Below are 25,224 nucleotides of genomic sequence, written 5' to 3'. Positions count from 1 at the left end.
AACGATGAGAATTGTAGTAGCCCGAGATCTCTTATAACGATGTCGAAGCGTACTATAATTCTCATCATTTATGGGTAGCATTATTATAAGAAAACCAATCAAATGCAAGGACGCGGATCGACAATCTGGGCCGTTGGATGACGATCCTCCCGCCTAAGCTCCGCATTTAAATTTGCCGCGCTCAGTCGCTTCCAGCTAGGGTTCTTCGCTCGCTCCTTGCTCTTTGGAATCGATTGGAGAGTGTTGGTAGATAGTTCAGGAAGTGGGATGGCGCGCACCAAGCAGACTGCTCGCAAATCTACCGGTGGCAAGGCTCCGCGCAAGCAGCTTGCCACAAAGGCCGCCAGGAAGTCGGCGCCAGCGACCGGAGGCGTGAAGAAGCCCCACAGGTATCGTCCGGGCACCGTCGCGCTTCGCGAGATCCGGAAGTACCAGAAGAGCACGGAGCTGCTCATCCGGAAGCTGCCATTCCAGCGGCTGGTGAGGGAGATCGCGCAGGATTTCAAGACGGATCTTCGGTTCCAGAGCTCGGCGGTGATGGCGCTCCAAGAGGCGGCCGAGGCGTATCTCGTTGGTCTGTTTGAGGACACCAATCTCTGCGCGATCCACGCCAAGAGGGTGACGATTATGCCCAAGGACATCCAGCTCGCTCGCCGGATCAGAGGCGAGAGGGCGTGATGTGATCGATGATAAGATCTTAAGTCTTGTTCTAGCATTCCAAGTAAATATATTTCTTCTATCTATCGAGTCATTCTTTAGGGTTTAGCAGTCATGGAGGAGGGCTCTTCTTTGGCGCATTCCTTCCGCGCCGTGGCGGCAAGATTTCCAGGCCAGGTTTGTGTAATCCACGCCGGGGGTGATGGAGCTGTTGATCGGCGCTACACATTCTGGGAGATTTGGAGCTCTGTGAAGTGTTATAGTCGCCAGATTGCAAGCGCTCTCGATGCCGCAGGCTCCAGGGACTCTGATTCAGGCGTGAGCACTGTTGGAGTGATGATTCCTCGATCGGCCGAGTACCTGGTGGCGATTCTGGCCGTGAACAAGGCATCAGCGGTGTTTGTACCTCTCGATTCTTCGTGGCCACTTTCGAGGATTACCGAGGTCATGGTAGATTCGAAGGCCTCGGTGATAGTAGGATGCGATCAGTCGCCATGGTTGCCGGATGACTACCAGAACCATTTCAGTGGAGTTTCACAGAGTCTACCTTGTCGTGAGCTTCGCATTGGTGATCTGGGAAAACTGGAGCTGGAGGAGAGGACGAAGAGAACTACTTGGCCGTGCTCTAGACCACCATTTTCTTACATCATGTACACGTCTGGATCCACGGGAAAGCCCAAAGGCGTGTGCGGCACTGATACTGGTAAGCTTGTTTGCGTAGTAGTCCGGATCTTAAAGTTTTTGTTCTAACTAGGATTGCTCAATCGTCTTCAGTGGATGGAGGACTCATATCCGCATTCTTCATCGGACGTTGGCTTGTTTAAGACTGCGATTGGTTTCATCGATCACTTGACTGAGTCTCTTGGTCCGCTCTTTGCCGGGGCGTCACTCGTCATTCCTTGCGAGCGGGATATCAAGCGAAATCCTCTTGGACTGCTAAACTATTTGCAAGTGCGTGTGAGTTTTCGTTTCTTATCCTTTTAATTGTTGTTTTAAAGCTTGCAGGCTTTCAGCGTGACAAGACTGGTTGCCGTTCCATCGTTGCTACGCGCACTTTTGCCTGCTTTTCAAGCTTCTAGCTCTGGAAGTATGAGGCTGCTTCTTCTCGTATCAAGCGGAGAGGCACTGTCATACAGGCTGGTGCTTGAACTTCGCAAGAGTCTACCATGGATACGGGTTTTAAACCTGTATGGCAGCACAGAGGTAAAACACTTCTACACTCTTGGGATGCTAAGCAAATTTACTTTTTCAGGTGTCTGGTGACTGCTCTTGTTTCGACTGCAACGAGTTGAGCGATATGTTTAGCGAAACGAATGTTCCTATTGGGAAGCCTATTACAGGTTGCTTCATTCATATCCAACCAGTCGATGGTGCCGATGTCAACTTCGGAGAATTGTGCATCAGTGGTGCAGGTGTTTCGCACGGATACTGGAACGATGAAAGCGGCACTTCTCTCCGATTTTTCGAGTCCAAAAAGAAAAAGGCTTTCAGAACCGGAGATTTGGCAAGGAGATTAGAAAACGGAGGCATCATTTTGGTCGGGCGGACGGACAGGCTTTTTCAAGTCCACGGTCAACGAGTGGAACCTGAAGAAGTCGAAAGGTGTCTAGAGGAAAATCAGCAGGTAAAGAAAGCAGCCGTGTACCCTCTTCGTCTTGCAAGCGATGACATCCAACTAGCAGCTTGTGTTATCTTGGAGGCAAACGACGACAATCATAAAGAGGATAAGCTCAGGGAATGGCTGACGAAAAGACTCCCGTCGTATATGGTTCCCGAGCGTTATATTTTCGTCGATGCCTTCCCACTGACGAGCTCTGGAAAGGTTGACTATTCCGCCATTCAAAAGCTGAGTAACACCGTTGCTTCTCCTGGAAAATTACAACCATTTGCTTCGGAATCTGTTCAAAGGGTCATACAGGTAAATAGAATTCTTGTTTTCCATGTTCCAACTGTTTCCCGTGGACCTGCAGATTTTCTCACAAGTGTTACTTTCTGACAGCATTTCTCCTTCAGACGATTTTTTCTTGTCCGGAGGAACGTCGGTTTCTGCAGCCCATGCCGCTCACTTACTCGGTATTGACATGCGTCTGCTCTTCAAGTTCCGGACAGCTCTCGAACTTTATGACGCCATGCAGAGTGCTCAACGTGTGGATGGTGACAAGGTTGAGGTAAGAAGAAGCGGTAGCCGTGAAGAAGTAACCTGCTCTTGCTACGGCCCAAAGAGACTCAAGACTGTTCATACTTATGTTTCGCCTCGTCCATCTTGGCCTCGTCATATTTCGGTACCTACGCCCTCCGTTTTCGTTCGACACAACCAGTATAACCAGGTAGTAACAACGAAATGCAACCTTGGTACTTCAGGCTCTCGGGAAATTCAAGTTACATGGGGGAAATGCTTGCACGCTTGTGTTGATGCGTCGCCTTTATTGTTGGCTACAACTTCAGGCTATCGGCTCTACATTGGCTCTCATGCTTGGAAGTTTTTCTGTATCGATGCTATCAGGTACCTTTAGGACCTTTTACGTGGTTTTCATCTAACGTCGAACTAATGCAGTGGGGAACAAATATGGGAGACAAGTCTGGGAGGTCGGGTCGAGTCTACAGCTGCTGTGACGGGCGACTTTTCACAGGTCGAGACTAGTTTTCCTTCTTTTACTTTCCATCTCTTAATTAATGTGAGCATTCCAGGTTGTTGTTGGCTGTTATGATGGTTTTGTGTATTTTCTGGATCCAGACAACGGAAGGGTCGTGTGGAGATTTCAAACAAATGGCGAGGTAATATTTATTCTGGGAACTTTAGTTTCGCATCAAATTTACGTCGCAGGTAAAATGCCAACCAGTTGTTGATACTTGGGAAGGATACATCTGGTAAGCTGCCATTAAGCAGTATATGAGACTCTGAGAGTTTCCTGCAGGTGTGGTTCGCATGACCATATTGTGTATGTTCTGGATCCTATTTCTCGTACGTGCATATGGAGGTATTTGTGTCATGGGAGCATTTTTGGATCTCCAGCAACTGATGCAGTAAGTCGATTGGCGTTTCCTATTGTTCAGCCAGAGATTAATGTTTTTCCTTGTAGTTGCGGAAGAATGTCTACATTGCTACAACTGGTGGTCGGCTGTATCTCATTTGCACGCAGGTATTCTAATAGCTTTGTAGGCTGACTGGCCTATCTCTACGATGTTTCAGCCAAACTATGGTTTATCCTGGGAACGCGATGTAGGGGCACCTATTTTTGCGTCCCCCAACGTAGATTCTTCCACCGGAAACGGTATTGACTCGCTTGTGCTCCTGTTCCTCACTTACACACTTTTGCAGTTCTCGTTGCTGCTGTTGATGGTTCTGTAACCGCGTTTTCTTCTACTGGTGACATTGCTTGGAAGGTTTGCTCATAATTTTGTTTCACCTTTCAAGCCTCCCGTTCCAACTTCCAGGTGAACACACTTGGTCCAGTGTTCTCTGGTGTATACACCTCCTCGGCAATCTTTCACCAAGTAAATTGGACTGTTTTTGGCCACTCCTAAGTTTCTTGCTGTCAGGTTCTCGTATGTTCTCGGGACGGGCATGTTTACTCATACTGCCAGGTAAAACGAAGGGATAGTCCATTGCATTGTTTCTCACGGATTTGTGTGACAGATTTCTGGCAAGCTTCTATGGAAAATCTGCCTGGAAGAACCAATAGTAGCCGGACCGTGGATCGATGAAGCCATTCAACTAGTCGAGGAAGACAACGCTTACAGGTGAAACAAAGACATGCTGTCTAATAACACGCTCTTGGTTCTCTTCGTCCAGGCTTTTGTGCGTATGTACTACCTCTGGAAATCTCTACGTTCTCAAAGCTCCAGCGATGGTTTCATGCGACCATTCCTTGGGCGAGCCCAAATCACAAGTTCCTGGCTGTGTTGCTGTGATAGGAAAATTTAAGCTGCCCGGGGACGTATTTTCAACACCCATGGTTCTTGGAGGACAAATATTCGTTGGATGTCGAGACAATAACTTCTACTCTCTTTCCATGCAAGGTGGCAAATGATTCTCGTGAATATTCTTTCTTTCAAGGATGAAAAGTTTTAAATCACACGGATATTCGTTAGCTAGGGTTTTAAGTTTCGGCTATGGAGGATGGCGCCATCGCCTACGAGCAGCAGGAGCGATTGCGGCGCTTTGTGGATGAGTGGAGGGACCAGGTCTGGAAGCTGGGAGGAGCCGCCTCTCCGTGCAATGCGGATCCTATTGGTTTGGCGCTCACGCTTTGCGAATCTGGGGTTTCGCTTCCAAAGATGATCGTCAGCGACAATGCCACTGTCAACAAGGTTCTCATGCCGCTGGCCTTCGATTGCGTGGAAATCTCGCGATTTAGGCGAGAGGTAGGCAAAATCTGGTCCCAGAGCTCCGATATTGATCGAAATTTTGCAGGCGCTGGAAAAGATCTATCCCCGGCTGCTCGTATTTGGCGATTCTGACAAGGCTTCTCTCGAGGGAAGCGTCCAACTGGCATTCGCAAGGTGGTATGGATTCTTCCACGAGCTTAAAACTTCGATCGTGGGATTGAGAGGGTTGCTGGGGAATCTCTTTCGCCAGTTGCAAGCACTCTACTCTCCACTCTCGAGAAAGAAGCAAACGTTCTCGACTCTCTCGAGCGTGCACTTCCACACAGCGATCAGCTCCCTCGGTGAAGGTTTTGGAATTTTGATGATACTGGACGAGATTGTTTCGCATAATGGAGCTATCGGCCATTCCCTGTCCCTGTTTACAAGGTATGTATGTGTGTTCTTTGCTCGCAATGTGAGATTTTTACCTAATAACTTTCTTAGAATGTTGCAGTCTGTGAGAGCTGAACCAGATTCTTTCGACGTGGAAGCTAATCAGATCGAGTCTCTTCATCGTGCTGTGAGTGAGATGGACGATCTGCTCGTGACCGGCCTCTTTCAGGTTTTTTTTTTTGCGTTTTGGCAGTGATGATGAGTAGAACTAATATGTTTGTGGCCCAGAGATGCATACACGAGGATTTTTCTCTGCAATTAGAAAAGGAAGAACTCAAAGACAATGCTTTGTTTCTTGAAGAGGTATCCTTCGGCTTAAGGACGGCCATTGTCAAAGTCTTAAATGCCATCGGTACGAGCTTTTCTACGAGTGTAGATGGTCCTAATGGAACTTTTGTTTTAGAAACCTCCAAGGAGCAACCTGACGACCGTGAGAAGCTCGTGGGACTTTTGGGAGTTTTTGTGCTCTATTCATGGATCAGTGGTATGCTGTAGGAACTCCTTTTTCATCTCCTTGATAGTATTTGTCTTTACCAGGAGAAGCTAGTGACAAGAAGACACTGAAAATGATCTCGAAACTAGCTGCAAATTTTCCCGTACTGCATCCGGTCTCAAACGTGAGGTTTCTCTCGATCGAGTTTTTAAGTGCACACTCTCCGTCTTGGTTTCGCGCCTCAACGTTGTTCAGGGACGTGCGAAGGGATGCTGCGATCTTGAAGCGTAGCTACCTTACCCGTTTGGACGAAGCTCTGATCAAGTAAGGCTTTCGTTCTACTGATATTTGAATTTCTAATATGCACATTCGTTCTAGAGATTCTCATGAAACACATCGTTCAATCTGTGATTGGCTGGTTTCATTTAGCACGTTGGCAGCTTCATCACCTGTAAGTGACCTCTCGTCGTCGTCTCCGATCTGACGTTTTACTTTTAAGGTAGGCGCAGAATCTTTCTAGTCAGTCTCTACTGGATAGGCATTTGCAACAAGCAACCCTGGTACGTTACCAAGAGGTTTCCTCTGATGCCTGAAGGTTTTACAGGGGATTCTGCTTGCAAACAAGCTTCAAAAGTTTCTAAGATCTGCAATCGATCTGCATGTTCTTCTCGAGGTACGTTTAAAGGCTGCGGTTACAAAGTTCTTAGATATTGTATTCAAGGTGCCGATAAGCAAGGAGCAAGTGAGACAATTGCGTTACGGAATGGAACTACTCAAAGTAAGCATTTGGGGATGTCTTCAAACTTAATGCGTTTTATTTCTCAGGCAATTGAGTACATGTTCAACAAACTGAGGCAGGAGGTTGCGCTGAGTGTTGGCCAGATAGTTGGCCATCTTATGTCTGTCGTCAGGGAACGTCTATTGCAGTTTAAGGTACATAAACAAAATAAATTCTGTTCCTCGTGATAATTTGCTGCAGTCTTGGCTGGCAGAGGATCTAAATTCAAAACTAAAAACTTCTAATGGAAACATGTTTAACCGTTCGCCGAGCAGTAAGCTACCTCAACCTGTGGTTTTCTGGCCAATCTAATGTGTTTTTTGGCATGAAGAAACAAGGGAACCAGAACTTAAGCTCATGGATGCATTATGTGCAGTAAGTGCTTTGCAATTCTAACTCGTGACTAATCTGCATCATTTTAAACAGCTGAATATTACAATGAAAGCACTGGATTTTTTACCAACAGTTCAAGGATTGTTTACATTTCGCCTTGCCTTCGATGTAGTGACTTGCTTGGTAATTCCAGAAGGTTATTTGAAATTATGCATTGTGATGACCCCCTTGCTCTTCTTTTCTTTTTTTGTTCGTTCTTTTAAACAGCAAAGCAAGCTACAGGAGGAGCGTATCAAGGAAATTGAGGACTACATTGCTCTCATAGAGTTGACTTTGAATCGAGGAAGCTTAATTCAAATGGCCACAGACTGTAGCTTCTTATTTTGGAACAAAGAGATGATGGCAACCTGCTTCTCTATGGTTTATTCACAAGCCGGCGAAGCCAGACATTTGCAGTAAGATTTCAACTTTTGAATTCATTTCTTCACTTGGCATACTTTTCTTATTAGGTACTTGGTGTCTGCATTTTTGGACGGAGCCAAGCTACTCCAGTGTGGATGTGCTGATGCCTCATTGTACGAGAAGTCGATACGGGATTGCCTACTTACAGTAAGTGAGAGAATGCTCTTTTTATACTAACTCGCTATTTTACTTGACAGGAGGTGGTAGAACCCATCTGTCACGATATAGAGACGGATTTGAGGCTACATGTACACTCGGCTCATTTGAAAGGAGCAGTGAATGTAAATCCTACAAAGGTGTGTTCCTGCACAAGATTGTCTCTTTCTTATATTTCTTTCAGACAGGAGTTCGGGATCCCTCCTGGTTTCTAAAAATCAAACCTTTACGCCTCCTCTCTTCGTTCATTCACATTAAGTCTCGGGTTGAAGTCTACCTGAATGCAGCATTTTATGACCATGCGGCCGTTGCGCTGCACAACTGGAAGGTATTGTTACAACTTTCAGTGGTTGATTGACAGCCCTGGTTTTTTCAGACATACAATGAAATGAAAAATATCGCGGAGCTTAAATATGGGCTTTCGTTGGATGCAATTCATCTTCCTGGTCAAACTTTAGAGCAAGGGGTGGACGTATTGGAAATAATGCGCAACATACATATATTCGTAGCGTGTTACACCTACAACCTCAACACTCAGGTAAACCTTGATTCAAAAAAGTGCCCAGCATTTCACACCTTTCTACAGGTATTTGTCGAGAGACCTTCAAATGCACGAAACAGGAAAAATCTGAATACGGTCAACGTGAAGCACGCTGCAAATTCAATCCGGACTCATGGCATTGGAATTATGAGCACCACTGTGAACTTCGCGTATCAGTTTCTTGCTCAGAAGTTCCTGGTTTTCTCACAATTCTTATTTGATGATCACATCAAGTCTCGAATGGTGAAGGAACAACGATTCTATAAGGTAAGATGCTTTCCAAGGCTCAATAACTAAATGTTATTTGTTTCAGGAAAAGAAACTGCAAGCCGAGAGCGGCTACCCAGTGGAAAGAGCTGAGAAGCTGAACAAAGATATTAGGAAACTTGGAGTTACTGATGATGGATTCAGCTTTCTAGACCAGTTTCGACGTCTCATTGCGGAGATGGGAAACGCGCTCGGCTTTGTCAGGATGGTTCGCCTAGGGGGATTGAATTATTGCACTACTGCTTGCGGGTAAGAGAGTGTAGTCCAATGGAAATATAACTTCCTTTATTTTTGGCAGGTCTCTGCCGATGACTAAAGGATTTGAGGAAGCAGCCAAGACATTTTTCTTGCCCAAAGCTGGCATTGATGCCGGTCTGATACTGGATAAGGCTTTAGAGAGCCAAAACCTATCAGTCAACGAGACTGATTACTTTGCGATCCTTACAAATATATTCTCGGTAACTCAATATATTATGTGGAATGATACATACGTTCTCTAGCAGGAACTTAAGGGCAATGACAACATACATCTGCGAGATTTTTTCTTGTTGGTTCCTGCTCTGACTATCAATGCGGCGGATGCAATACTCCAGTCAAAAGAGAAGCTTCATAAACGCGGAAGAGATGCTGTAAATGCAACGTTTACCGACGATGGATTTGCTCTTGGGATTGCCTATATTCTGAAGGTTAGTAATCTTTGACACGCAGTTACAAATATCAAACTGGATTTCAGGTTCTGGACCAAGACAAACAATTCGATTCTCTGCACTGGTTTCAGTCTGCCAGACAGCATTTCGTAGCTGAGAGAGCACGCCTCGAGGAGAGCCTAGACATGGACAGCACTGGCAGCGGCATGAATGGGCTGCAAGCTTGGAGCCAGAAGCTGGCATCTCTCTCAAAGGAAGAAGCTCAGAACATGCAAATGGTTTGTTTGCTTTGAAATGCCAGTGACGAGAAACTTATTCTGCTTTCTCTGTTTCCAGATGATGAAGAAGATTACAGCAATTCTTATGGAGGTAGAGCTCATTGAATTCACTTTCACGGGAGCAAGAGTTTTCTTTCAAGGTTTTTATTGATTGTCTGGCAGTCCATTAACCTAATGCATCTCATGCATTGCAGGAAGTTGAGGACTCTCCGCGAATCGAAAGCAGGGGTACCGTTTGATCGTGGAAAGTTAGAGCAACAGCAAAAATGTCTCACACTCTTGCAGCAGTGCCAAGATTCAGGGGAGCTAGATGTGCTTTATGCAAGGTTTACCGGTACCGGGTACTTAGACAACGTTTACTTCAGAAACTGGCTCATTCAGCTACATGGCAAGTTTGGAAACACACAGAAATCTCGCGAGGTGTTCGATGGCATGCAGCAGAAGAACGTTTACTCGTGGAGTATGATGATTGGAGCCTATGCCCAGAATGGGCATCGCAACGAGGCATTTTTGCTGTTCGAACGAATGGAAAGTGAGGGAATCCGTCCAAACGCAGTGACCTGTCTACATGTTCTGGGAGCGTGCTCTTATCAGAACGAGCTTCCATTCGGGAAGAAGGTTCACGCCTACATCTCGGCCAGCGAGTTCAAATGGGACATATCTCTCCAGACATCTCTTGTCAACATGTACGCCAAGTGTGGTAGTCCAGCAGATGCGAAAGCGGTCTTCGACAGCATGGCTCGGAAGGATATAGTGACTTGGAATGCAATGGCTGGTGCATCTGTTCACAACGGGCAGTCACACAAGCTTCTCCGAGAGATGGACTTACAGGGTGTGAAGCCGAATGCCACTACTTATGCCAGCATCACCAGGGGTTCTTCGACGCTTACAGGTTGCAGGGCTATGGAGCAGCGGCTCCTCGCATCCGGTTATATGTCACACGTTCCAGTCCAGAATGCTCTCGTCAACGTGTACGCGAAGTGTGGAGATTTAGAAGGAGCCAGAAAGGTTTTCAACCGGCTGGAGAGGAAGGACGTGATCTCCTGGAGTACTATGATTTCGGCGTACAACCAGTCCGGCCGCCACAGCGAGGCAATCGAGATCTACAGGCTGATGGAGTCAGAGACCTCGGTGGAGCCAAACGCAGTCACTTTTGTTGGAGTTATAGGGGCATGCACAGGCTGTGGAGATGTGATTCGGGGCATACAAGTTCATGGAAGACTAGTTTCTTTGGGGCTTGAGACTGACGTTGCGGTGGGAAGTGCTCTGGTGCAAATGTATGTCAAGTGCGGAAGCCTGGAAGATGCAAAGAAGGCGTTCGATCGTGTCGAGAAGAGGGACGTTTTGTGCTGGAACTTTATGCTCTCGGCCTACTCCGAGCGTGGTTCTCCCCAGCAAGTTATCGAAGCATACGAAGCTATGGACGTGGAGCCTAATGCTGTGACATACACCAACGTCCTCATCGCTTGCTCGGCTATGGAGGACCTGGCCCAGGGGCAGAAGGTTCACTCTCGAATCGTGAGCAGTGGACTTGAGACCGACATGACAATGGAAACCGCCCTTCTCAGCTTGTATATCAAGTGCCGAAGCTTGAAGAGCGCCTGCCAGGTCTTCGAGGCGATGGGGAAGAAGGATGTGATACCTTGGAACTTCATGATGGTGGGCTATATCGATCACGACTGCGATACCGAGGCTCTCAGGCTGTACGCGAGAATGCATGAAGCCGGTGTCGAGGCCAACAACGTCACCTTTGCCAACGCTCTCAAGGCATGCTCGAAGATCAAGGACATCGAAACAGGCAGCAAAGTCGAGGCTATGATCACAACGAAAGGATTTGAGACGGACGTCGTCACGGACACAGCACTGCTCAACATGTATGCCGCATGTGGAGACTTGGAAGCCGCGAAGAGGGTGTTTGGCAGCCGCAGGGGCGAACGCCGAGACGTGGTTTTCTGGACCGCGATGATCGCGTCATACGCTCAAGCAGGCCGTGGCGAAGAAGCTCTCGCGCTCTACAAGACGATGCTCTCCGAGGAGATCAAACCCAACAGCGTCACATACACGAGCGTTCTGAGTGCGTGCTCGAGCCTCGGAAACATACTGGAAGGCAGGAAGATTCACTCGAAGCTGGAGGGAAAGGCCGAGGAGCTGGACGTGGCCGTGCAAAACTCGCTACTCAGCATGTACGCCCGGTGTGGAAGCCTGCGAGACGCTTGGAGCTGCTTCGCCAAGATCCACAACAGGGACGTTTTCTCGTGGACGGGGATGGTGGCAGCGTTTGCTCACCACGGCCACAGCGCCAGAGCCCTCGAGCTCGTCCGAGAGATGGAGCTGTGCGGGGTCTCTCCCGACGCCGTCACCTTCCAGAGCGTTCTACACGCGTGCAGTCACGAGGGATCGCTGGAGAGAGGCTGGGCGAGCTTTGTGTCCATGGCTGTGGACTACGCCGTGGAGCCGAGCAAAGATCACTACCTGTGCATGGTTGATCTTCTGGCGCGGGCTGGGCGACTGGCAGAGGCGAGAGAAGTGATCCAGTTTGTGGGGCTGGAGAGGGAGAGCATGGGCTGGATGATGCTGCTTGGTGCGTCGAGAACGCACAGCAACCTGGCCATGGGAGTGGAGGCTGCGCAGTGCGTGGCTCCAGAAGATGGCCTTGCGATGTGTCCTTTGTTATGCAGTGTTTACGTATTGTAGACAAATGGGAGGCATCTTCCACTTTACACACATTTGTTGCTAGCTTGGTTTTTTCTAATCAAAGTATTGACATGAAATAAACATGGTGTATTCTTACATCTTTTAAATCTTTAACCTTTTAAATTCTATTTTATAAAGTAGTTTTATTTCTCATATTTTATATTTTGTTTTAACTACACAGCTTTAGCCCTATAATTAAGTGCTTGCTCTAGATTCTATCAACACAAGATTTTGTATGATAGGTATAGAGGGCGACCAAGAGGAGGAGGGCCACAGTGTCTTGTAGAGCTTGTCATCCTTGTGGGAGTGGAGGCGTTGCAAGTGGGAGTAGGCCACAAGAGCAAGGCGTGCTTGCCATCCCAATCAAACCTGTAGCCAAACAAGCTTGGATACGAGTGACACTCGCCACACTCCTTTTGATCGAACCGAGGCTCTGAGATGTTGCATCCTGGGTCGAGGAAAACACCAAAGGAGCTGCCACTCACAAATCCATGGAAGAAAATGCCCCAAACGATGAGAATTGTAATAGCCCGCAACATTGTAAAAAGAGAGCCATGGATATGGAATTTATATTTGTTTTGGCTTGAGGAGAAAGGTCCAAAGTTAAGTTGTTTTCTTGCCAGGAATAATTGATTTGCCAAGTTCTCGCTGGACACGTTAACACTAAAATGAGAACGTTGCCATTTAACACTACATTGACTATAGTGGACTTAGAGTTTACCAGACTTGTCAATGCGCCTGTAGCTCAGTGGATAGAGCGTCTGTTTCCTAAGCAGAAAGTCACAGGTTCGACCCCTGTCTGGTGCGAGTAACACCGGTTTATGGTCCCTGGCAATGGCAATTGAATCTTCTTTTTAGGTTCCTGTGACGATACCATCACTTTGGCGTGCAAAGATGGCAGTTGGGCACAACTCTCATCAAAGAACTGGTGGATTCCTGGGTTTTTTCAGCTGGGAGTTTGTAGAAACTTTTTCTAGCGTTGATAAGTGGTGGAAAATTGCATGACATTAAGGACAGAGAGAGCACCCACCCCAACCCCATAACCGTGAGCTCAGCAAGAATGGAGCCCTGCATGTCAAAGCCAGCTACAAATTAGACAGCGAACACTTGAATTGCAAAGCTTGAAACTCTATGCTTTCGGCAGTGAGAGAAGGTGCTGTTGTAAGGGAATCTCACAACCTTGCCATGCAATCAAAATGCCAAAAATTCTATCAGAAAACTCTATCTCTCACTAAAATTCATATTTTGCCAGTTGGAAAAGCCATATGTATATAGAAAGTCAAACAATGGATGATTCCATAATAACATTTACACACCTAAGTATCATAAGTTTTTATCAGAAAAGGTTAGAAATAAAAATTAAACTATACTTACTTATTATATGGGTTTTCAATTATTACTTAATAACTTATTTCTCCTTAACAAATTAAAAAGTAAAAATAAATAAATATTTTTCTGATATGTTTTTAATAAAATTATTTCAAAAATCTAATAAATTAAGTTAATTTTATATTGTATAAAAATAATAAATTAATTTAAATTTTATCTTTATATTTATCTGAATGTCAGATATTTAAATTCAAGATTGTTGTGCATCAAACACTATTTAATAAACCCTATAAAAAGTAGAGGTTTTAACATTTTTTACTTAGAGTATTTATATTTCTTCATTTCTTTATTTATCAGTCAACTCATGATATTTGCATCCTTAGATAAATAACAAACTTCAGAAAAATGGTTATTATTTTTCTACTCAATCTAAGATATTTTCATATAGTTAAAAATTAGTGATATAGAGCAAGGTGTTGCTCTTTTATTTTAAGGCTTAGATGGTTTTGATCCCAGCAAGGTTGCCCCAAAAAGTGCCCCTTATTGTGGAAAATAGGAGAAACAAAATCTTATTAGTTTTGTTAATAATCAAAACTGTGCAAGCCAAAGTTCCCATCATTACCTATATAAGAGATAGAGAATACCAAGTGCTTATGGTTAATTGAGTAGCATAACTCTCAAGTTATACTACTTTCTTACCAAGAATTGATTTAGCTAGTGAACATAAATGAAAATATTGTTATTCAACACTATATTGATAAGAATGGATTAGCATAAATTTTTTAATGCATATGTAGCTCAATAAATAAAATGTCTATTTCCTAAGTAGAAAGTCAAAGGTTTAACCCCTATTTGATACAACTAATAATTAGTATAGTCACTCTATATGAAAATGACCACTATATTATATATTTTGTAATTGTAACTTATAATTCTAACTTTATATGACTTGACAAAATCTCTGTCTTTCCCCCTCTCCCTCCCTAGGAAACTCTTCAAGGACATTTCACACAATAACAAACCCACTTTAAAGATGTAAGCATAATAACTTGAGGCTAAACTCCCCATATTTACTTTATGCCATTAAACTATAGTAAGACATGTTTAATGCTCCACTTTATCTCAATACACCTTTGTCAATTATAACATTCTAAAAATGAATTCCACACAATAGATTTTCATTAGATAAAAAATCTCTACAAGTGTGATATTGCCAACTAACCCCCTCTATACAAGCATCGAATGTTGTGTAAAAATAATTGCACTTTCTATTGTGTATAGAAGAACTCTTCATATCACCAAGCTATACTCTTCAATAAATTTTGTTGAAACAAAGTTATCATTACTTTCACTATTCAATAAAATTTACACTAAACTATAGAACATACCCTCCAGCATTAAAAGTGATTCATGTTCTCATCCTCTACCTTATTCCACACATAACCTAGTTAATGAGAAATGATTGAGAGTTGCTTCTTTAAATTAGAACAGTCTTCATCATCATCCTCACATTATAAATTTTGCAACTTTACTATTAATAAAAGATTAACTATTCTTTTTATTCTATTACTTGTTCTTCAGTTGTAGACAATCAACCTTTTAGTGTCTAAACTCACTAAAATTATGACAATCTTACTTATAGTTCTTCATAAAGAACTTTTACTTCTTCAGCCATTTTATATCTAAAGTAACCACTATAGACTTCAATTTATGATATTTATTCCCATCTTTGTGTCTATAATAATTATCATAATAATTATTTATTGAAAGGCTCCTTAAACATTTATGAGACTTGTGCTTATTATTGTCAAGTCGACAACCCATATCAAAGAGCTCTTCCAAATGCTTTATAGGTTGAGAATGATATAAGTGTTGCCTCATGCTCTCACTTTAAAAGCCATCAATAAAGTGAAACTTATTCTAATTTAGATCCTTCATTGAAATATGATTAATCAAGCAAATAAGCTTTTCAATGTACTCCCTAAGTGTTATTTTTCATTGTTGAAAATATCAAAACTCCATACAAGCATTCTCCATATCATAGTAAAAGGAAAAATATAGATAAAAAACAACTTCAAACTCATCCATAGTAGATAATTAGTGGTTTTTGTCCTCAATATAAGACTCCTTAAGCCAATTTCATTATCAAAGATTTACATCATACAACTATTGGAATAGCCACTAAAGTCTTTGCATTTAGAATTCCTCTAACAACAATTTTTTTTCATATTGTGTGCTACATATGGTTTTCACTCTATACCATATGGTAAATTATTATAGGAGCCATAGAAGAGAACCTAACCTTTGACACATGTGCTAAAGGCAATAAAGTGAGATTTGAGTTTTAGGGCCTTAGGAGACAAGACTAGTATATATTCAAACACCAAAACCAAAATAGAGCCAAATGGTGTTTACTACTATTTTAACATATCAGTGGTCTAATGTGAAGATATAGATATTCCTAAAGGTAAACTCAAGTAAAAAACAAACATGCCTAACTACGAGCTAAATAATATTTTAAGTTGGTCAACCATACCTAACATACCAATTATTCCTACTATATATTTTGGAACCCTCTATAGCCACCACCTTATATAAAAGTTTACTTTGGGCTTTCACCTTAGTCCTATGAGTTAGTCTATGGAATAAGCTTGAAAACTTATTAAATATGGAATGATATTATATTATGCATCAAGATTTTTTTTATATTTTGTAGATATGCTTAATTGGCATATCTAAACACTTGTTATAAATGACTAATATAATTGATATGAAACCAACACATTAGAGTATGATATCAATAGAAATAGTAAACTATCATATAGCAATATTGAGGGATTAGTGCTCAATATATAAAGGTTCTTACAAAGATAGTGCAAGACAAAGTAAAATAGAACTAAAAGTTAAGCTGACTATAAATCTATAAATTCTTACTTTATGTTTATTTGGGTGGGAGTAAGGATGAAAGGACTTGTTGACAAATAACATTCAATGCCCACAATCACATTTACAACACATTAATTACCTAAGTCAAACATGCCACCATCACCTCAAAATATTGGATTGGGAAGCCTTGCCTAGAACATGTAGCACATGTGGTTTTCACTTTTTACCCTATAGTGATTTACCATAAGATAACTATGGGCCTCTAAACGAATAGACAAAGCCAAACACTCAAGTATATACATAAGGAGTGAAGAAATATGAGCATGGAATAATTTTTGAATATATAACCAAGGAGCAAAAGATAGGAATATAAGGGACATTAAAATAGTCTTAGAGCATCTAACATCCCAATGCTAAGATTTACACGTAAAATAAAGTTAAATAAATTTTGTTATTTCAACATACTAGTGGCTAAACGTGAGGATATAGGTACTCTCTCAATTAGCATAGTATAGAGTTTGGGCTTAGACACCACCCCCCCCCCCCCCCCCCCTAATTATGTAAATATGTTTTGGCCTTCCATCCCAATCCCATTCTAGAACAATCTCAAAAACTTACTTAGAATATCATTAGATTGTAAATTTAAACATGAGAATGTGTTTAGGACAATCTATGCCTGCCTAGCTAGCAAATCTAGACATTTTCCATAAACAATGGGACTGAATTAAATTATCATACAAGACATAATTGTAAGCAACCAAAAGGAACGACTTGAGAGATGATCCATAAGGGTTCAAATATAGAGGGAAAAGGCCCATGAACAAGAGTGCACCCCCTTTTCTAATCGGTTAAGGGTCTTGGGATAGTTAGAGTTAAGTGTCCTTGGGTTTGAATAGTACTGGGTTGGGTGACCTCCCGGGAAGTCCAAACTCAGGAGCTTACAATGATTGTAAGGGTGTTTGGCAAACACAATAAGTTATCTTATAAAAATATTAAGGGACTAATATGGGTTTTTGTCACTAATCAGTGCAAGACATAACCAAACATGAATTCTTTATTGGGCTAAATATGTTCAATTAATAGCAAAAAGGAATTTCATTCTTATGCTTGTCTAGTTTATGTACACTCAAAATATTTAGGTAACTCCATTAGCACAAGAGGGATTGATAAAGGGTCTAGTAATATTAATCTTCCACCATTGTAGCAATAAGAGAAGAATATCTAAAAAAACTCATTGATAGGTACCTTTTAATGCCTGTAGTCACATTTGCAATAAAGCACCACTCAAAGAATCAAAAGAAAAGAAAGAAAAATCAAAACGAAACCAAGAGACACATATCTAGATCATGATCTCAAGGTTCTCAAACCTTCAAGAAGTACCTCAAGTCTTCCCAAATCTTTGCCAGGGAATGGAAATGTATTACCCAATGGTGGTAAGTGTGGGAATGTGAAAAAATGAGAGAAGATAAGCAGAATGGAAAGTGCCTTTTAAAGCATAGAAGTACCATTTCTCAGTCAATAAGGATAATCTGTGATAAAGAGCTCTCCAAAACCACTATCCAGATTGTGTCAAAAGCTAAAAGTAGTCCACAATGATATGCAGTGAAAGTTGGTAGATCTTTGATAGTCACTTGTAGAACTGCTTCTAACTGGGGAAGGAAGCCTAAAATGGACTTGGATACTTCATACACCAGGCCCAACCAGACTTTGCTTCATTGCTATAAGTATAAAAACTATTGTATTGGATAGAGTTGCTACTAGAACATGGTGATTCTTCTACTAAAACTTGGCTGAATAATGTAGGCTGTCTATATGAAGACTTTATGCCTATAGACTATTGAGAACACTAAGCTAAACTGTGGTACTAAATGGAAAAATGGAAAAGGTAACTACTGGATTGATGGGCAATGGTGTAGGGAATGAATGAGAAAGAGAAGTGTGAGTGTAAAAAGTGTAGAATAATGGTGGAGAAAGTGTGATGAAATTAATGTAAAGGCAAAGTGAATGGAAGTGGCAAAACCTAGGAAAACTTTATGATCAATATTGATGCCACCCCAAGAACTAGCTATTCTTTCACTTTGTTTTCTTTGTTTCTTCCCCAAGTCACAAATTCATTTTGACTACTAAAGAGAATCAAAGAAAAAAAAAGAGAGAAAGAGAAGAGAAGCGAAAGAAGTCACTGTAAGAAGAGATGGTGGTGGAGCTAGGCCTCACTTCATGGAGCAGTGAAGAAGAGGCTATAGAAGGCTGGAATCTCTAATGCAATCCATGCTAGAGCTGGGAGTTCCAAGTTGTTGTGGATGCTTGAGCTGGGAATCTGTGCCACTATCTCAAAAGCTGAATTGATGCTGTGATTGAGTGCTCCTGGATGATGAACCAAAGCACTGATGAGAAGTGAAAGATGTCCTGTGTCATCTATAAAAATCTGGAGGTCACACAAAGTGTGTCTCCTTTGAAAGGTATAGCATGCTAGTGCATCGAAAGCACAAAGCTGGAAGAAATGTGGTCCACCTATTGTTCTGAGTAGAAGAGAAGTGCCTAGGTTGTCTCTGAGAGCTGGGAGTCTCTCTAAGCAATCACTGAAGGTGTGAAAAGATCCTGGGACTCTCATGTCCACCACCTTCATCACTATGTAATTGTCAAAGGGATAAACTGCTCTAGGTAACTGCTTCTAACATGATAGATCAAGGCCTGAAGCTGACAATGTCTGAACAGAGGTTGAGCTCCAAATCAGAATTAGAAAAATTCATTGGAACCTTGAAAGTACCACCTTGTGGAATCCTTAGCTTTGTAAGCCTATATGCATGTCCAAAGTCTCTGCTAGTGGATGAAGAATGTCCAAAGAAGTTTCTTGAGAGTCACCATGAAGAGCTAGTGCAAAAAGCATAAGCAAAAAACTAACTTGTAAGGCCCAAAGTTTTCTTTTTAACATATTGTTAGACCTTGGCATTACTATGTTAAGGTTACATTTTTGTACTCCCTATTTGCCTTCACCTTATCTGCCTTGATGGTATGAAATTTGTGTCAAGTATCTATGGTGAAGTACATGGAGCCCTAAAAAGTCATGTAAATCACATATTAATAAACAAAAGAACATATAGTGTTCCTCTAGATCCCACCTAGAGAACCTTAATTGCCTTTTGTCCTTTCAAGTGAAGTTTAGGTGTATAGTTACAATGTTGTATATTATTATTCTCTTATAGATAAGTTAAATTTTTTTGACTAATCTAATTTGCACATTTTATATATATGTACGGCTATGATGCCATATATTAATATTAATGGGATTTTGATAGCTAAACAACTCATAAGTTAGGGTTTTTGAGCTAATTAATATGTGCATTTCTCATGCGGTGGAAATGAGGGGCAACTTTGATTGTCCCTAAGAAATGCTTGGATTTGAGCCATTTGTTTAGATCTAGCTTTTGCATTGTTTAAATTTCACTTTCTTTATAGCTTCTCAATTTCTTCTCTTTTGTTTTTCTTTTTTTTGTTCATCTTTATAACAGAGCAGTAGCCTCTTCCTCTTTTAACTCTAGAGTACTAGTTTATATAGTTGTTTGATGCTATGTGCACAACTGAACAATCAAACTCAATTGATGGTGGCATTCATAGCACATGGTATAATTTTTCTTGCTCTTACTGTCAATCCTCATGTTTGGCCAAAATTCTTCTGTAAAAATCCTAGGGATAATGTGTACCATTAGTTCAATCACTTTATAGTGATTACCACCTATCATTTTTGGGATGATGCTCAACATCTACATGAGTTTCTTATGTATATCTGAGGGATAATATTGTAGTGGTACAATGGTTTGAGTGCAACCATTTGTGCAGATTAGAACATTCTCTTGGACATCTTTAAACGCACATTTGGACATACTGACAATTATAATAATGCTTTTTAACAATTGTATCATCTTTATCAAGGCTCATTTAAGTTAGTGATGCAATTTGGTGTTCAATTCCAAAGCCTTTTACCTTGTATGGAGCTAAATATGTCATAGCAGGTCAAGTTGGGAATGTTATATCAAGATCTTGTGGGATTTATACATGCATTTACCAAAACCACTCTTGATTATGCTCTTTAGCTGATATAACATTATAAAATATCACTTCTTCCATTTATTACTGCACATCCTTTAACTCCACTTCTTGTGAGAGATGATCCTATTTTGATTAAGGTTAACACTATTGTTGCCCGTGTTTAAGGATAAGAAGTTGTGATGTCTATTACTGAGCATATAATGAGATTAGCCACATGTATCGATTGACATTGTTGGCATTTTCCAAATTGGCACCTTTTATTTCTTAGGTGGAGGCTTTGGTGTCAACAATATCTTATTGTTGTTGTTACAATGGATAGTTTTGACATAAATATTCTTTTGGAAAATGAAGAGTCGTGGAAGTAATTCAACCATGCAGTAGTAGTGAAACTCTAGAGAAATGGATCACGGGAGGGGCACAATGCATTTGCTCTCAGGGAAGAACAAGGAATTTAAGCTGTGCATGACACGAGAATGACAAGGTACATTTTCAAGATTTTATCTTTTTTTTCTGGGTAGTTGTCTACTGGTAACCATCAGCGTTACTCCCAAGTAGCAGTGTCGAGCTGAGCAGTAACACGAAGATATGAGGATTCGCATCGTCCACCAGCTGCTGGCTTCACCATCGATTCCAACCAAAGTATGCTGCAATGATGTCTCGACACAGTTTGGTCAAGAAAACGAAAAAGAAAAAAAAAATCTCGTTCCTATCAGGGACTGGGTTGTGTTCGTCCTTCACATGAAGCTGGAAAGCTCCATCCAAGTCACCAAACCAAAGTCACAGTACGTCCAAGTTTTTGGTTTCTTCCTAGTAGTGAGAGAAGTTCTTCTCTCTTGGTTTCACAATGATCCAGCCTTTCAGCTCTTTGGGACACCAAGCTTCAGATTAAATCAGAATTAAGCAAAGAAACCGAGAATTAAACGAACTCTTAAGGAGTTTGACAAGCTTCACAAAATAGTGGTGTCCAAGCTTTGGGTCCTATATTTTCCAAGGACGACTTTCCTCCGCCTCTTACTTCCAACGACAATTGTCCTCAAAATCATCCATGCTGCTTGGCACTAATAATCCCATGTTCCCATGTTTAGATAGATAGAATATCAAGCTTGACAATAACGCACAGCAGAATAACAAAAAATGCACAAACCAAATGCCCGATCTATACAATCTAGGAGACGAAGAATGAGGCGCCTTGGTAGCTGGAAGAAGGCAGCCCAGAAGGCAATGGAGAAACCAATGGTAGCTCCAATTGCAAAAGGGATGTCCACCAGGCTACCTTGTTGTTGAGAATGAATACCTTGTTGTTGCTGAGGAACAGGTCCAAGAGATGGACAAGGTCGGTGGAGAAGAGGAGGACCGCAGAGGCCGGGGTTGCCATCAAACCAGTCTGGTCGGAATGTGGAGAATTGGGTACCCTCGGGTATCCGACCTTGGAGGTTGTTGTTGGAAACACTAAAGGCATTTAGAAAGGTCAGGCTTGAGAGGCTGGATGGGATGGTGCCAGAGAGATTGTTGTTGTAGAGCCCAAGTAACTCGAGATTGGTCAAGTTGGAGAGCGATGGTGGAATGGGTCCGGAGAGGCTGTTGTTGCCCAGGTCCAGGACCTGCAAGCCTTGGAGATTGCCGAGCTCGTGTGGAATGCCGCCCGTGAGCTTGTTCAACCGCAGTGATAACCCGGTGCGCAAACCATTTGCACTCTTGCTGCTGATTGAATTAGACGGCAGAAAAAAGGCCATTGAAGGACAAATTCTGCAGTTGCCAATGCTCTTCGGCCGGAACTCTCTGGAGCTCAGTGCTGAGATATACCCGAGCTGTGGTGGGATAGTTCCATTGAAGTTGTTGTCTTCTAAATCGAGGTAGAAGAGATTGGTACAATTGCCGAGCCAAGATGGAATCTTTCCTTCCAGCATGTTCCAGCCAAGATGTACAAGTCTAATGGAGCCGCACAAGGATGAACTCCAAGTGTCTGGAATTCCTCCAGTGAAAGAGTTGTGGTTGAGGTTGAGATACCCCAGCCTCGGACTCATGGTGTTTGGGAGTCGCCCAGACATCCGGTTGCGATTCAAATGCAGGAGTACAAGACTCGTTGACATGTTTGTGTCTGAAAAGCTGCCACTGTCAAGTTTGTTGTGTCCTGCGTCGAATACCTCGAGCATGGTGCAGTTTGAGAGTATCGAAGGAGGGATTTCTCCAGACAGGAGATTGAGTGAGAGGGCGAGGCTACGGAGAGAGGTTAGAGCTGAGAGCTCCTGGGGGATATTTCCCGTGAACTGGTTAATGTCTAGGAGGAGATCCTGGAGGCTTGTGCAGTTGGCCAAGGACTGAGGTATAGAGCCACTCAGCCTGTTGTCGATGAGGTCGACAAAAGATAGAGCGGGAGAGTTGTTACATAAATGGTCTGGCAACCTGCCTTGAAAGTTGTTCTGTTGGAGACTGAGGCGTATGAGAGAAGGCAAACGCAGTGAATCATCCAGGCCTCCGGTGAGGAAGTTATTTGCGAGATCAAGCACCTGGAGTTTAGTGCAGTTGGAGAGGGACGATGGGATTCCCCCGCGCAGGTCCAAGTTGAACGCGAGTGATAGCTTCTCTAGCTGGGTTAGCATGCCGAGCGTAGGTGGGATGTATCCGGTGAGACTGTTGCCATTAAGGTTGAGGATTCGCAGAGCTGGGAGTCTCTCCCCAAGGTCGTGAGGGATGGGGCCGTGGAAGGAGTTCAAGGTGAGGACGAGCTCGTGGAGAGTGCTGCTGTGTATTTCTCTCAGAAGTGGGCCTGTGAGATTATTGTATGGCAGCCACAGCGACTCAAGGCTTGGGCTGGAGCACCATTTGGAAGAGAATGGAGTTCCAGTCAAGTTGTTGGATGTGAGGTTGAGGACGCGGAGTGACGTGAGGCTGCACCAGAAGGGATTGCTGCTTAGCTCACCTTTGAGGCCAAAGTTTGCAAGTTGGAGCTCAATGGCGGCCGTCCCGTTCCATTCCACACCCTTCCATGAAGCCAAGGGAGTGGTCCGGTTCCAGCTACGCAGAGAATCGGGCTTGTCCAGGCCCATCTTGAAAGACAACAGCACTCCCGCATCGTCACCAATAGCTGGAACAATGCCCAGGCCCGTGGAACATGCCGCAAGAAGCACTAGAGGGAGGAAGATGAGGATGACTCGCATTATAGCTAGAAATGTTGTTTTCAGTATATTGGAAAGATCCAGCTCCTTGAACCTTCAAACTCCTGGCAAAGTCATTGCTTTTTGTTGTCGCCAATTTGACTGACTTACTTTTGAGGTCAAGTATTGGTCGTGGGTGGCAGGGCAGGAAATAATTTTCTTTCAAGCAGTATATTGGAAAGATCCAGCTCCTTGAACCTTCAAACACCTGGCAAAGTCATTGCTTTTTGTTGTTGCCAATTTGACTGACTTACTTTTGAGGTCAAGTATTGGTCGTTGGTGGCAGGGCTGTTGATTTTTTACATGAACAGGAAATAATTTTCTTTCAAGTTCTTGCAGAATTATTGCGGATCAAACGAAGAACGCTCTGCTTAATCCAAATAAACACTACAGTATTGTGGAGATCAATTGCTTCTTCCAAGCATTTCTATGGCACTGGATCTGGACAGCAGCACTCCGCGTCTGGAACAGCCGTGCAACATGCTGAAAGAACTCCTCGAAGCAAACTTGACTTACTTTCCGTCAAAGTCCAACCTTTTGACCTTGGCGTTGCCCTGACGACACAGTAATTACACAGTTTATGGCCATAAACAATAAAAGATTAGGGCAACGGATCTCAAAAGGCAAAACTTTGACAGTCTTAAGTAGGTGGAGTTTGTAGCTTCGAGGAGTTGGATTTATACCAGCTATGCTCATCCTCCTCCCTCATAACTCTTCCCGCGGACAGGAATTTGAGCAGCTCGAAGGGTGGCTGCTTCTACAAAACCAAGCTCCCCAAGTTATGTTGGAGGGAGAATGCTGGTAGTTCTTGGGAATCTCACTTCTTTGTCTTAGAACAGTGGTGTAGCGTTCTGTGCTGGGCAAAACGTGCATTCTGGTGCTCGCGCTTTTAGTGTTTTGTAAAAGCCTCGCCCAGGAAATAATCCGATGGCTCCCAGCCCCCCAAATTCAAATCATCCAGGACGGCACCACCATCAAGGCCTCTCAGGATATTCCAAAGATTAGAATCTTCACATGATGGCGATGTTGTACTTGTTGTTTGCGCCAAGACATGCGCTCCAAGCGAATTAGTTGGCATTCTCTTTTGTTGGCATGCCAACCTGATCGGTAGCCAATAAATATTTTCACTAGCTTTTTTCACCTGTGTTTTGGTACTTTTGATTCTTTTTTCTTATAAGTTTCCAACCCAAAGTCAAAACTAGAGGCAGAAGATGGCCAGTTATGAGTGAATGAAAAGATAAAAAAGGGGAGAGAAAGGAGAAAGAAGGGGAGAGATGCATGCGAGGAGTGGCAGAAGCCAATCAAGACATTGCCCAATATTTTGACAAAGCAAAACTTTATGATGCAGCAAGCGAATGTGAAACCCCACCCACAATTTGTGCGAGGTAAATCAAAAGAGCCAAGGAGAAAAGTGAAAAGATCCTTTTCTTTCTTCCTCTCTTCCTCTCTCTTGTCTTTCTCAGGTGTTGCTTTCATGTCCCATTTCTGACAGATTCAGCAACAACATTGCATGAATCTTGGAAATGCTCAACAAATGTTAAGTATTCAACATGTTAAACATGTGATTTCATGCGAGTGTGAAGCTTTGGCCAAATCAACATGAACCCAACAATTTTAATGTAGGTCTCCTCATAAGATTCTCTATTTGCTAACTCAATGAAGCTATGGTCATTTTGTTTTACTTGTCCTTTAGAATTGTCGCAAGGACCTTTAGTGTTGTATACTCTTGATCCGGATGTTCTTGTATGACTGGAAGCTCAAGACCTTCCGCCAGTGCCCCTTTGAATGCTATGAAACAAA

General features: G+C 42.8%; 5 protein-coding genes and 1 non-coding gene across 10 annotated transcripts; 5 read left to right on the top strand and 1 right to left on the bottom strand.

Moving 5' to 3' along the window:
* The first annotated feature begins 209 nt into the window (after positions 1–209).
* On the top strand, positions 210–741 carry LOC9642800 (histone H3). The gene has a single exon (XM_002973692.2). The coding sequence runs from the start codon at positions 268–270 to the stop codon at positions 676–678; it is 411 nt and encodes a 136-aa protein (XP_002973738.1). The 5' UTR covers positions 210–267; the 3' UTR covers positions 679–741.
* A 12-nt stretch (positions 742–753) lies between these two features.
* On the top strand, positions 754–4,748 carry LOC9642799 (putative acyl-activating enzyme 19). 3 transcript variants are annotated; one of them, XM_002973691.2, is made up of 16 exons: positions 754–1,360; positions 1,412–1,608; positions 1,663–1,860; positions 1,910–2,575; positions 2,628–3,160; positions 3,212–3,287; positions 3,346–3,432; positions 3,482–3,525; positions 3,573–3,681; positions 3,738–3,797; positions 3,848–3,929; positions 3,977–4,041; positions 4,093–4,152; positions 4,198–4,242; positions 4,295–4,398; positions 4,451–4,748. In XM_002973691.2, the coding sequence occupies exons 1-16, from the start codon at positions 772–774 to the stop codon at positions 4,686–4,688; spliced, it is 3,153 nt and encodes a 1,050-aa protein (XP_002973737.2). In that variant the 5' UTR covers positions 754–771; the 3' UTR covers positions 4,689–4,748. The 3 variants fall into 3 exon arrangements, with proteins under 3 accessions (XP_002973737.2, XP_024534177.1, XP_024534176.1); XM_024678408.1 differs by having other exon boundaries at positions 1,062–1,360; positions 1,432–1,608; XM_024678409.1 differs by lacking the exons at positions 4,093–4,152; positions 4,198–4,242; positions 4,295–4,398; positions 4,451–4,748 and having other exon boundaries at positions 3,498–3,525.
* LOC9642647 (WASH complex subunit 4) lies at positions 4,749–9,621 on the top strand. Of its 3 annotated transcripts, none has more exons than XM_024678406.1 (26): positions 4,749–5,022; positions 5,072–5,412; positions 5,470–5,587; positions 5,647–5,770; positions 5,822–5,902; positions 5,956–6,175; positions 6,230–6,302; positions 6,361–6,411; positions 6,456–6,524; positions 6,573–6,629; positions 6,677–6,784; positions 6,831–6,903; positions 6,961–7,004; positions 7,056–7,145; positions 7,230–7,417; positions 7,472–7,571; positions 7,622–7,720; positions 7,765–7,908; positions 7,957–8,118; positions 8,167–8,388; positions 8,435–8,637; positions 8,687–8,846; positions 8,892–9,074; positions 9,122–9,313; positions 9,372–9,453; positions 9,508–9,621. In XM_024678406.1, the coding sequence occupies exons 1-26, from the start codon at positions 4,771–4,773 to the stop codon at positions 9,513–9,515; spliced, it is 3,444 nt and encodes a 1,147-aa protein (XP_024534174.1). In that variant the 5' UTR covers positions 4,749–4,770; the 3' UTR covers positions 9,516–9,621. The 3 variants fall into 3 exon arrangements, with proteins under 3 accessions (XP_024534174.1, XP_024534173.1, XP_024534175.1); XM_024678405.1 differs by having other exon boundaries at positions 6,355–6,411; XM_024678407.1 differs by lacking the exon at positions 4,749–5,022 and having other exon boundaries at positions 5,313–5,412; positions 5,480–5,587; positions 6,355–6,411.
* Positions 9,622–9,745: 124 nt separating this feature from the next.
* Positions 9,746–12,007, top strand: LOC9642208 (pentatricopeptide repeat-containing protein At2g33680). The gene has a single exon (XM_002973689.2). The coding sequence runs from the start codon at positions 9,746–9,748 to the stop codon at positions 12,005–12,007; it is 2,262 nt and encodes a 753-aa protein (XP_002973735.2).
* Positions 12,008–12,225: 218 nt separating this feature from the next.
* Positions 12,226–23,502, bottom strand: LOC9642646 (LRR receptor-like serine/threonine-protein kinase GSO1). The gene is made up of 5 exons (XM_002973533.2): positions 21,388–23,502; positions 20,803–20,913; positions 13,038–13,075; positions 12,729–12,835; positions 12,226–12,455 (listed from the first exon to the last, which is right to left on the bottom strand). Exons 1-5 carry the CDS (start codon positions 23,425–23,427, stop codon positions 12,226–12,228), a joined length of 2,526 nt encoding a protein of 841 aa, XP_002973579.2. The 5' UTR covers positions 23,428–23,502.
* On the top strand, positions 12,742–12,814 carry TRNAR-CCU. The gene has a single exon. It is a non-coding gene; the product is annotated as a tRNA-Arg (tRNA).
* Positions 23,503–25,224: the final 1,722 nt, after the last annotated feature.

This window comes from Selaginella moellendorffii, unplaced genomic scaffold (genome assembly GCF_000143415.4).
Source record: "Selaginella moellendorffii unplaced genomic scaffold, v1.0 SELMOscaffold_22, whole genome shotgun sequence".
NCBI lineage: Eukaryota > Viridiplantae > Streptophyta > Lycopodiopsida > Selaginellales > Selaginellaceae > Selaginella > Selaginella moellendorffii.
This window is presented reverse-complemented; position numbering and strand designations above follow the sequence as displayed.